The sequence below is a fragment of the Scatophagus argus genome, chromosome 4 (assembly GCF_020382885.2).
Source record: "Scatophagus argus isolate fScaArg1 chromosome 4, fScaArg1.pri, whole genome shotgun sequence".
NCBI lineage: Eukaryota > Metazoa > Chordata > Actinopteri > Scatophagidae > Scatophagus > Scatophagus argus.
In genome coordinates, this window is record NC_058496.1 from 19,083,535 (window position 1) to 19,097,219 (window position 13,685).

At 39.1% G+C, this 13,685-nt stretch overlaps 1 protein-coding gene across 2 annotated transcripts in view; it reads right to left on the bottom strand.

Annotated features, from left to right (window-relative positions):
* Nucleotides 1-13,685, bottom strand: part of unc5db (unc-5 netrin receptor Db) — a 161,876-nt gene that overhangs the window by 89,480 nt on the left and 58,711 nt on the right. For both annotated transcript variants that reach the window (XM_046386154.1, XM_046386153.1), the window contains exon 3: nt 2,406-2,621. In XM_046386154.1, coding sequence (XP_046242110.1) covers nt 2,406-2,621 — 216 coding nt within the window. The remainder of the gene's footprint in view (nt 1-2,405; nt 2,622-13,685) is intronic.

Consider the following 13,685-nt stretch of genomic DNA (forward strand, 5'->3'; position numbering starts at 1 on the left):
CAAAAGTACCACACCAACAACACACCCTGTCATATCCCTGCACGTCGCTCTTCTGCATCACCTGTCTCAACTGCTTTTAGTGCAGAAATAGGATTGTTATGCCTATTTATGCTTTTATACAAATACAAATACACAGAATTTCACTGCCTCTAAGAATACAGATGCAAACACATACGCTCTCTGCACATCCCAATCCTACACATGCAAGCATCTTAAATACTAAGTTTTGGACAGAAGCACAAGTGAAAAATGCAAAAATTGAGTCAGTACTCAAATAATGATCATTTATCACCTAAACTAAAATCCTAATAAATCTCCTGTAATTCTTCTAAAGCTTAACTTTGATTGTAGCTTATTTATTCATGGATATTTGAAGTTATAAAGAAACAGTTCAAGTCCCCAGATGCGCTACTTTAAACCAGATGGGGGAACAGACATTAACCTCTTTTACCAAAATGAGCTTTTGCCTTGTATCAATATTTTGCAGTTGCATGTGTCAGTATCATTAAGGTCCCTTATTTTCATGTCACTTTAAAAGGTATATTCATTGTTCTCTCTCAGAATCTAATGAAATTCTGCTCTCTCCTCCCACACTAATGAAATTCTTTAAGAGTAAGCTCTTTTAGGCAGGGTGACCCATAACATCTACTCACTGCTAATGAACTCAAAGGTAGTGGCCCTTAAATCAAATATTCATATAAATATGTTTTAGAAGAGCTGAAATATTCAACAGTGTATTTTTTACTGTCTTTTTTGACAGAAGCTTGAGAGGGCTAACGTTGTTTCAGACTGTGTGATCATAACACAAAAGCATTCGGAAATCAGTCTCGTACGTCTTTGTGAGTAACAACTCATATAAAAGTAGCTGAAATTGCACTGATGTGGTGCAGTACGCTTCATGTAGCACTGCAAGGAGCTTAAAAATAAGCACATACTGCACATATTTCTCAACCCAGCTATGATTACTGAAACTGCTCTTCCTTTGTTGGCCATCTGAGGCCACACTGTTATTCTTGTTGAGGGTCAGCCTAAGGACCTGTGGACCTGAAACCATCCACATGCAGAGTGAGATGCTACAGTAATGCATGGTGGAAGATATTTCCCAGATTGTCACTGAGTGAACAAAGTAAAAGCATGTGGCCTTCATGTACTTTCCAAGAACATCAAATGACACTTGCTTGTGCAAACATTATTTTATTTTCTGCTACAGTAAAACCTCACTTCACACTTGGTGGTGAAAACAATGGCTGGACCCTAATAACAACTTCTCACTAGAGAAGGAATAGAAACTGTTCCCTCTGTGCTCATTTTGTCTGACCAGCCGTCTGATAAATATTATCAGATGTAAAAGAGGACAATTTCCAAATTTAAAATGTGTACAGTGTATAGTACGTGTACAGTAATATATTTTAGCATATTTTCTGACATTTACTGTTAACATGGTGTTTACATTTACTGTATGCAGCATAAGTGGAAAATATACAAAGATTTATCAGTTCGCTCCTTATGTGGATGAGCATGGAGAAGCAAGACTACAGCTCAGAAAGACTGGTTGACTAAGTCAGAAAGAACTTCACTTTTTCTCCTTCTTGTTTTTGTTTCTTAATCCTCCATATTCATGCTTTCATATAGGCTAACCACAAAGTTTCACATAACATAAGCAAATGAGACTTTGCCTCGGTTCATTCCACCCACTGAAGATCTGCATCTGTTTGTGTTTTTCTAATGACTTGGTTTGCATTCATTCCAGTGTCTTGAGTCTTATACAGCAGCCTAAACAACATTTACTTTAAAATTGGATTTTGCGACCATCTACAGTGTTTGGACAGTGAATATCACAAAGTTTACCTGACTGATCCTCTTAAGGCCATGCCCATCCAGGAGGTTAAAATACAGTTCAGTCTTTCACATGGAAATGCTTGCAGTGTGGGTCAAATTTTGTTTGTTTTTTTTTTCTACACTATATATATGTATGTATATATATATATGTGTGTATATATATATATATATATATGTGTATATATATACACATATATATATATGTATGTATGTATACACTTATTATTAATCATTAATTATGATAATTTATCGACTGTAATTTGCCATTTTGCATGAAAGTAACTGGAACTTAGAATTGGAAGAAACTACAGCTGAGTGGTTGATCCAGTCTCATTACCATAATAAAAGGAGCAAATGCTAAAATCTGAGGTTATCAAAAACAATCTTCGTGGGGAAATGGAGTCAGATTTGATAGGAACCAAACAACCAGTGTCCAGTGCTAGCTATGACCCCTCCATTGAAAATTATACCAAATCTGTAGCTGAATGTTTTGGTACACCATTGATGGCTGCACATTGACTTATATGTTAACACAGACTCAAAAAGGTGACAGAACTTTATCTTACCGGTGTTGAGGTCTTTATACTCCTGGGAAAAGTGTTCATTCTGGTGCACCCATTCCCCATTGCATTTGAAGAAAATCTGCAATGCTGGTGCAGCTCGACAGCGCAGCTTAATGGGGTTGCTCTTGACAATGTAAGCGTCCTCTGGCTCCTGAATGAAGTGTGGCAGGGTGCCCTGCACTGAGGGTAGAGCGTCAGGCTGAGCATCCCCTGTGGCACCTGCAAAACAACATCTCAGTCACTTCACCACCCTACATCTCTTTTTGAAGAACAATAATAAAATGGACAACAGCTATTCTGACAGAAGCAGTTGGATGCACAATTTAGCAGTGAAAAACACTTTCAAGTGCATTTTGTTTTACTAAAAACAGTACAACAGCAACTGCTTGTGAATTTAAAAAGATTGCTTTGTGGACAATGTTTTGAATTTCCCATTCATCTAAAGCTAACCTATTATAGATAGCAAAGTGTACAAAGAGTACAATTCATCCTCTATTTGAGCAAGACTGTTCTCCACAGAGCAATTTGCAGATGAATGGAATCAGAGCAGACCAAGCGGAGAGGAATTAGGAGTGATTACCCAAATTGTGGTTGTGGAGTCTGAATACATCTTATCTCAGCCAAAAGGCCTGGATCTTGGACCATACACAGACAGCCTTTGTGCTTGCACCTACGTGCCACCATATTTAATGACAATTCACAACAGGTTACCTCCTTTCAGTTTGGCAAGCATCTGGCCCAGTTCACAAATACTGTTCGTCATGGCAGCTCATCGATCTAAGCACAGTTTTGGAAACACCGATCAGAGAGATTGTGAGAATGTGACTTTGGGATTTCTTTTTTCAGTTTGAAGGTAGAGCTCGGCTTCACATGGTGTCCTGTGCTGGCCTCCTCTGGGTAAAGCACAGAGAGCTCTGTGAGCTGGGACAATAAGGAACAGGATGTTTGTGCTCCTGCCATCCCTGGGATCCATCTCAGAATTACACCTCAGACCCATCAAGGCAGCCCCAGCTAAGCTATTCAGTGCCATAAAAGCCCATGAAAGCTATTATGCCCCACCATCAAATCCAATTCTGTCCTCTGAAATCGAATCGGCCACCTCACCACCTCTCTCAATCAATGGTGTCCTTGTTAAATGGGTAAATGAATGGATGCAGGCGTAAAGAGAGATCACACATAAAACAAATGGGCAGGGATATGAATGAGTGGAAATAATATGCTGACATTACCCTGTGTACGACAGGTAGATGTCTTTATCATATTGCTGCAAGAGCTGCCTTTAGCTACTCATACCACCATTGTACTCTGTTTTCTTTGTGTTCAAAAAAAAAAAAAGAAAAAGAAAAAAGAAAAAGCAAAGCATTCACAGGGCTGCTACAGATGTATTCTAATAAAACCCTCCATTATATGTCTTGGTCAGTTACATAATATGCCTTTATTTAAACATTCCTGGCATGCTTGCAGAATTGCATTGTGATGTAAAGGTAAATGAGGTAGAATTATTGGATTGCAATACAATGGATGGATGCAATGTAACTGTATACAGCTATGCAATGCAATGTAACAGTTGCATTGCATTGTATCCAATAATACCCCTTCCAGGGGTGGAAGAAACAAATTACATTTACTTTCATTACTGTGAATATCATTTTTGTGTACTTATGAAACAAATTTGTTATTTTAAGTATTGTACTTCACATTTCAAGTCACATGAAGAAGCCTTGATAAACCATATAAGAAGAGGAAGAACAGAAACTTCAGCAGAGAACAGAACAAGAGGCCCAGCAGGAGGGAAGAGCTCCAAATAACTCCTTGTCTACAGAGGCGACACGCTGCACCCATGTTCCGAAGTTCACTGTCTGAGTGTCTGCGTTCAAGTTACTAGAAGTTTTAAAACCTAAAACAACGCAATAAAACATGAACGACATCATTATTGGTTATGGTTATCGTCAGCATTATTGTGTCTCGACACAGAAAAACAAACGAACAAAAATTATCAGCACCATCCGGCGAGCATGCTAAGTGACCCAAATCACGCTGGTTCTGTCATCTGAAGTCTTCAAATTGCTTCTGTTGTCCATTCAACAGAACGAAACTGAAAGACTCCCCACTTACTTTCAAAAATGACAAGGAAAAGCAATACATCCTTACATTTAAGAAGCTGGAACCACCCACAATGTTTGACATTTTTACTTGAAAAATGACCAAACTGATGAATCAGTTATCCAAACAATTAATTGTCTTTGGCTAATCACCTCACAGTAGCTCTAGTCCTTAGATTTACGAAGTCAGAGTAAAATATGAGCATAATTCAAGTCATGTCCATTACCTATTTACAAGCACACTTAGAATTGTGTGGTAACTGTTAGTGTTTTATAGCACTGTGTATAAATATTTCAAATTAGTTGTATATCTAAAGCTATTTTATGTGTGCCATATTTAAATCAATACTACTGTTCTAATGCTATCTTCCATTACTTGGCAAATGTTGTACTTCACTACAACTCTGATTGCGTGCATAAAGATTTTGCGGTAAAATCAAGTACATGACATATAATAGTGTGTGAAAAGTGGCGGAAAAACAAGAAACACACAGGTTTGACACATTAATGGGAAATGTGACAGAATACACAATACAACCTTTGCATAATTAGTGAATAACAGCTTGAAAATAGACCTACAAGTAGATGGACATTAGATTATTTGGTACTGATTATGGGTGAGAAGGACAAAACTGGATGATAAGTTTGGGGACAGTATATGAAAACAATTTTATAAAAAAATGTATAATATCAATCTGTGCAGAGGAACTTGAGCCAATGCACACATCTGTTGACTCCTGTCAGATTTTAAATTTCTTTTCAACCCTGCTTCCACCCACATTGTTTTTAATGCATTTGCAGCTATACTATTATGTATTCATCTCATGCATGACATTTAAAAAACATACAGCGACGAAACAATATGCCATGAAGGAACCAATTTCCTAATTTTTGAAAGTCACAGGCAGCCCTGCAGTTTTGCTCTCAGAGGGATGGCAGTCTTTCTGTGCCCATATATATCACCACATGTGGAGACAAGACACACACACACACACACACACACACACACAGACAGAGTCTCAGGTCTTTGCTGTATAAATTATGCATCCCTTGCATCAAATAGAGCTTAGATTTTCTTCTTTTTTTTTTTAATTGGGAGCATTTTATTATGACACAATGCAGGTAATTATCATTTTCATTTTTAGGCAAACTTGACTTTTCAGAAGTATTTTGTCTAAATGGGTGCAACCTGTGCCTATGTCAACACATATCTTTGGGAGAGCTATTTTCAAGAGAACAGTGCTGGGGCCCATCTGCACACTGTGCTGTGTCTCTGGCAAACTTTGGAGACATTTTCTTCAGAAAGAGAAAATGTTCTCTTGCTGAAAGCACATTAATAAAAAACCAGACAGCTCTTATATGAGCTGGTATTTGACTAATCTGACTACTTCACTCACAATATCACCAGTAAATTAGTAAGTAAGTATTACATTTTACTGTATAAATATATCAACAGAGTAGATACAAGTGTTATGTATAAATAAAGGCTACTATTAATTGTAATATGAGTTTGCCGAAACAATGAGCACTAAATGTACTTTTAAATAACCCTGGAAGGAGAGTCATTTGAGGGGTTGATTATAGCAGCAGCAAAGAAAATAACATTTACACAATGGTCCCAGTCTGTCAGAGGATTAGGATGTTTATGCACCTTCAAAATATCAAATTAAAAAAGTCAAACATTCATGGTAGTCAAGTTAAGAGCATAGCAGCTTCATCACATGGTAGAGGTTCACATCTGAGTATGGCCAAAAACAGATGGTAAATTCATTTCCAGTTGCACTCTGTCAGGGTTGCCCTGTGTCAGCGGTCCTGTTCATAATCATTATGGACAGAATTTCTAGGCACAGCCAAGTGGCAGGGGGTGTCAGTTTCGGTGGCTTTAGGATTCCATCTCTGCTTTTTGTAGATTTGGTGGTCCTATTGGTGTGATCAAGCAGTGACCTCCATCTCGCACTGAAATGGTTTGCAGCCGAGTGTGAAGTGGCTGGCATGAAGATCAGCACCTCTAAGTCCGAGGCCATGGTTCTCAGCCGGAAAAAGGTTTGCCCACTCCAGGTCGGAGGAGGGTTGGACTCCCTCCAGAAGAACTGGTGCAAGTGGCAGGGAAGGGGACAGTCTGGGCTTTCCTGCTGAAGCCACTGCCCCTCGGATTTGGATTAGCAGAGGAATACGAGAATTATCTAAATCAAGTTACAAACTTTCAGTACAAAATTCCGTCCGTGTGTTTCCAGGGAACTGTATAACTAGCCAAGATGTAGTAAAGTAACACAGCAACCAATAATGCTTCCAAAGGACCCGTGGGCGCACCAGTCAAGTTGCAGTTTACATCCATGTCTGTCCTTACTCACATAATACATGGAGTGACTGATAGAGACCTTGGTCATATGGTGCAACAACAATCACCTGAAGGTCAAGACCATCAAAACCAATGGTTAAAATATAGATGCTACTCCAAAGTTTCTAAAAAATTTCTAAAACAAGGATGCTTCCCACACATCTTCAACCAGGTAGAATAGCAATCTGAGTATATACAATCAGCAACATTGCAGTTCAGTATGTGACCAAATGTGTGAGTTATGGTATTGCATAATAGACAGAACACATTATGATGTCACAGTGAAGTTGACCTTGGCCCTTTTAGATATGAAATGTCATTACTTCATCATTTGTGTGAAACTTCATATTTAGAGTGTGAATTCTTAAGTTATGACTAAAAACATGTTCTGTGAAGTCGCAGTGACCTTTGACCACCAAAATGTAATCAATTCATTCTTAAATCCAAGTGGCTGTTTGTGCCAAATTTAAAGAAATTCCTACACGGCGTTCTTGAGATATCATGTTAACAAGAATGGGATCGACAGATGGACAACCCAAAAACACAATGTCTAAGGCCTCAGCTCTTACTGGCACAGAGGCAAAAAGATGTGGATAGTGTCCCTTAATAAATGCGTATACACTATTGGCTGGTCTGTAGCAACTCTCAAACATTCAAATATTTTTTTTATGAGTTTTAAAACTTTGAGTCAGTTCCAGATCCTTCAATAACATCTTAATCATAAGCTTCCAAAAAAGCCTTACCTTTCATGTGTTAATTTTCACTATTATTCTTTAGGGCATTCAAACGTTAGAGGATTACTGGACAGTGTATTTGACAAACATTTGCCGCTAGTAACCACTCTGATGGATAATTCTTACCATTCCCCATCTTTAGCTTGTCAATTACCGATAATGAATGCTAGAGAAAAGAGCATGAATGCCAGTGCTGACTACATATCAAAGAAACAACTTCTATTGCTTTCACAAATTCATGCGGAAGCCTGCTAATAAAACTGAAATTGTTCAACCACTGAGAAACACTGTTCCAACATAATTTAAAGCACTAACACATTTAATGGTTGGGGCATGTAATCCTCCTCCATCCTGCACCTTTCTCGACTCTACTCTAATCAGCTAATTGCTGCTATGATGAATAAAAATAGTCTGACACTGCCGAGCCCAGACGAGCTTCTCCTTTCACATTTTTTTTTTCACATTTCACAACAACTAATGATGCGCCATGTCCTTTTCTCTTAATGTTCAAACATTCAGCACATTCAAAGGTAGCTGATAATTGGAACAAGGTGACAATCCACGCTCCATAAACCTGGAGCTGTAGCTTTGGCTGCTCCACTCATGATGGGTGCTCATAAATATCAGCCTTAATGAAGGAAATGACTGCGCGCCAATAAGTCACTTATTTCCTCATTACGCTGGTTAATTTTAACACCGCCTCTAAAATGCTCCCTCACCCTATCTGCTGCCAAGCACAGGTTTCCACCTGACTTAACATGAGGCTCAGTGCAGTGGACCTGCAGCTGATAAATGCCCCAGGTACCAATCTGCATACAGGGACACAGACGACATGGTGGTGCTACTGTCAGCTCAGGCTCGCCGACAATGCCTGGGAGCCAGGGGACCATGTTGAACAAAAACAGATTCAAATCAACAATCTCTTAGAGACATGCCAGGGCAATAAGCGCGACAAGGCCTGTTTGGATATGCAAGGAGGGACTGAGACAGTAAGGGTTTTAACGATGGAGTGTACAGTCACCAAGCTCCAAAAGAGCACTGTTGGACTTTTGGACTATTAACTGCAAAACCATTGCTTAGTAAACAAGATCTATTTGTAGACCCCAGAGAAAGAATCTTAGAATCACTGTCCAGATACCACAACAACAAATGTTCTTGTTCAAAGACAGCCTTCTGGTGACGTACACAACTGATCTCCAGACAATGTACTGTACCAATAATAGACTACAGAAATCTGTGAGTGATTTGAATGAGTGCAATAGTCAACAACAATAAATGATATATTTTTTTGTCATCTTTGTCAGCTCCCAGCTTCTTGTTGTACTCTCATTAGATACTACTCCAAGGTGCTTAAACTACAAGGTAATCTTGTTTTGGACTATAATAAAAACAATCAGGTCTGAAAGCTGCCATAGCAAATGGGATACCAGATAAGACCTTGGAACCAGATTCTGCATTTGCTTCAGATTTGTTTGGGACGGACTAATGGTTGCAAAAATTGTTAAGTTTAGATGTTGAGTACGCAAAGTATCCATGAGACCAAAGTAAATCTTGGTCTGATGGATTTGTTGATGCTCAGGAAGTCATCAAAATCATTAGGATTCCTCCAGCAACTAGGAACACTGACAGTGAATTTCATGGAAATACCTTGGCGTGGAAAGTTCATACTGAACATCATGACAATCTGACCAGTAATTGTTGAGATATCTTATCCTGGGTCAAGGTTTGACAGACAGACAGATGGTTTGACCAACAAGCCTGTCATAATGACTTACCAAGCCAGGCTAACATTCAATCAGATTAATGTTTCTTTTTTTAAAAAAAACATGGAACTTAATGCTGTTATATGAAATACGTTAGTGATGTCATGCCAGGACAATGGAGGACAGCATTTCCAAAATATGAGGTAAACTACAAAGAAAGCTGCTGCCAAAGAATACTGTTAGTGTTAAAATGAGCAAGATTTTATTCTAAAACAATTCCTGTTTATAAAGGTAAATGATGTCAAACAAGGCTGTTGATGTGGTTGATGTAAGCTGACACTGGGTGTCTCAAAGCACAACCCATTCTTGCCACTAGACTGATAGCTTGCCTCAGCGTCAATCCTTTACAAAGACTACTAGAATGGACACTGTAAGAGAAGGGTTCTTGAAAGATCAAGCTGACAGCACTATACGCTTTTCCTTGCCGGGCCTCCTGACTGAGTTGGACATTACTATTTCACACAGCTCCTCCACAGCCAAAGTCCTTTAAAACTACACATTCTTCCTCTCACATCTGCGAGATCACTGGGGACTTCTCATGGATTTTTTACAGGAGCTGAGATAGGCAGAGGGCAAGGATGAGGAGCGTCAGCAGTGTGAGTATCGGCTTTACATGGTGAGCACCCTCTCAGCCTTTCAGCAGGAGTCCTCCTCATTTGAAAGGCAGAGAGTCAGGAGATGTCAAACTAATCCTTGACACTAAAGGCGAAAAAGTGGCTGAACAAAAAATGCAGCAAAAGGCATGGTGCACGGCAGGACTGGGAGACCGCTGAGTGAACTCTAGAATATAGGTGCTGCAGATCCTGAAAGGACAGAAGCTCTGGTAAACTCACTCAAAAGCACATACACTCCCATTTGCGATACTTGTGGGTAAATGCACTGACATTATCTCTCACACTGACCTCAAAATGAACTCTAAGAGCAATCTGATTCAATTCTCGAAGGACCAGTAGTTTTGCATGCTTAGCTGAGTATAGTTTACATTACTGCCTACCATTTTCCAAGCACATCATCTATTTAAGGATATATTTCCTACTCTGCAAGCTTCTTCTAGTTTTGTTAATACCAGTGCTGTATAAAAGTCAACATACTTGCTAGAGATAAGCACAGTAATCCATCAAAGTGGATTTAATTCTATTAGGTTATCACTGCGTAATTATGAGTAAGGTGGAATATTTAGTGAGAATCTCATAAACTGGTGCAATCCAGTGCTTATGGAAAATAACAACATTGGAGATTTGAGTTGACTGATCAACAACAAACCAGTCATCAACAAATCAGTTAATCAGTAATTTGATTAACAGAAATTTAGCTGACAACTATGCACTATGTACTATGTAACTCATTCATTATTTAAGTATTTTTAAAAGCAGAAATATCAGAATTTACAAGAAAATATCACAATTTTCTAGCATCTCAGATCATGTGAATAGTCCTTAATTTTTCTAAGTCTACCATGAGAGCAAAATGAGCATATTTTTGGAGTGTTGACTGGACAAAACAAAGTCAACACAGACCAATACTGAAAGCAACAAACACTGATGGCAGCAATGTTGATGTATGAGTTGCAAAAAAGGTGATAAATTACAAGGCTAAAACATGCGGTTTGAAGCAGTGGTGGTGGAACATACATTGTGTCTTGGGGAAGAGGACTTAATGGTTGCAATCTCTAACCCACAAAAACAAATGGATGTATGGTAATATACTACCACTTAAAATAATACATAAGGTATATATGATGCAAACTGTGAATTACTTCAGAGATGGAGGGTCTTACGTGATGTAACTGCACACACATACACACTAATTGCAAGCATGACCACAGGCAAAAAAATTTGCTGTTGGGCCCCTTTATTGCCTCCAGGTTTTTGTAATATGCACTATGATCATAATATAAACTTAAATAATTATGGCAAGGTGTTAAGATTACAAACTTGCTTATGATGTGCACAGGCGAGGGTAGGAGGGATCTGTAGGAGGCTATTTAAATTTCCCAGGACATGTGGTGGCTAGCACTGTCACCTCACAGAAAGAGGGCCCCAGGTTTGAGTCCAGGTCTGGGCATCTGGGCAGTCTGCATGTTCTCCCTCTGACTACATGGGTTTTCTCCAGCTATTCTTCCTTCCTCCCACAGTCTCAAAAACATGCACATAGGGTTCATTGGCTACTCTACCAACCTCTTTCTCTAGGTGTGAGTGTGTGTGATCGACTTGTCTTTGTGTGTCAGTCCTGTGAATGCAGCACAGAGCTATGCACTTCACATTTGGTTAAATAATACCACTGGTATAAAAATAAGTAACATGGGATATAAACCTAAATTTCACTTTACATAATGAAGTGAGAATCATCAGTGTGTCCTTTAAAATATTTTGCTTTTTGGTCTATTATTAGAAATAGTAGAAGTCCTACCGCTACATGCACAGACATACACAAAAGCACACAAAAACTTAAACCCAACTTAAAACACACAAGCAAATATAGGTATTTGTACAAAGGGTGTTCAAAGTTATATTTTTATGTACACCCCCATGTCCCCTTGAACAAAGACATCAGAGAAAAGCAGCTGTGTCTGCTGAGTAATTGAGAAGAAAATAACTCTTAGAGCAGCAAGAGATTTTCCCTTTTTTTTTTATTTGCTTGGTGGTCTGTCAAACACAGGCCCATGGGGATTAGACCCTTTGTGGGTGATGAGTCAATGTGTGGAGTCTTACTGCATGAAAGAGGAGCCTGCCACATTGTTTACAGATACACATTTTGTAGCATTACATTGTCAAGTAATATTCCCACTCCACCCCCACCCCACCCCCAACTGTATACTTCTCAGTAAAGCCTCTTACATGGTCTGTAATCAATTTTAAAAGGTTGAATGGTATGAAAAGCAATTACACGGCACATGTGTCCACTGTCAGGCAGCTGGCAAGGCTGCAGTTTGAGAGGTGGGCTCCCCAGTGATTACAGAGTGTAGATCTGGAGCCTTGTCAGTTATACGTTGTTTCTGTTAGATCCTCCAGTTACACCAGAGGCCCAAACAGCCTTACAGGCCTGATTGACTGAGACAGCCTCTGACAGTTATTGACAGGCAGCTGCACTTCCCAGAAAGGGCAACAGAGAGGGAGAGAAGGAGAGAGATTTGGAAGCAACTGATGACCTGATGTAAGGACTGCTCCCATATCCTGTTTCTGCTTAGTCTCGAAGTGAGATGCTCTCTTTTGTATCATTTGAAGGAATCTATTATGCCAATACCACTCATGATACCCTGTACTAGGTTTGCAAGTGGTGCTCTTTTGATAGGGATACATGTAGACATAATAATAAGAAAACTCTGAGGCATCTGCATTTTAAGTGGTTGTCAAAATCTCACCCACAGTGCTATGGGCATAATTTTTGGTAGAGATGGTGAGGATAAGGCCGTTTTGCTTCTCTGATTTCTTAACATTGTACCAATTACTAATTTAATATTAACTGCATACCTATGCATTTAAAATTTCCATCAACTCCACAAAGGCTTCATGTTTGTGTGCAAGTCTATGAGGAGTTTCTATTGGTGTTCATTTTGTGTCTGCTTCCTTTACACGCAGAAACAAAATGAAAAAAAACACCAATGCCAATTTTTGGAGTGAATTTTGGATGAGTAAAAAAACAGCGCAATGCACTTCAGATGAAAGTCCCAGACTAAAGCACAAGGCCATCCGGGCTGTTGAGTCACAGATGCTTTGTCTTCTGTGATCAGAACTTTGTGGTTCTGGTCCCAAATTAAAAACAGTAATTGTTCAGTGACATGAAGGTCTGAAAGCTGCCATAGCAAATGGGCTAACTCGACAACAGACAAGGAATTGTAGTCTTGCTAACATTAGCATTGTACAAACAGAAACAGTTAGCAGATGACATAGTTGGCTAGCAAATTAAATGTTGTGACCATGGTGGAAAGTAACTAAGTATATTTACTCAAGTACTATACTTAAGTACAAATTTGAGGCACTTGCACTTTACTGGATTATTTACACTTTCTGCTACTTCATACTTCTCAGAGGAAAATATTGTGCTTTTTATTACACTACATTTAATCTTAAATACCATTTCAGATTATTACAATACAAAATATAACTATAATTTATTTGTTCATTATATCAATAAGACATCTCCAGGAGGAATTTCACAATCCATTCATCCATTTTCTAAACCGTTTATCCATCAGGGTCGCGGGGGGGCTGGAGCCTATCTATCCCAGCTGACTATGGGTGAGTGGCAGGGTACACCCTGGACTGGTCATCAGTCAATCGCAGGGCCGACACACACAGACAAGACTAATGTGCATGTTTTTGGGACTGTGGGAGGAAGCCGGAGTA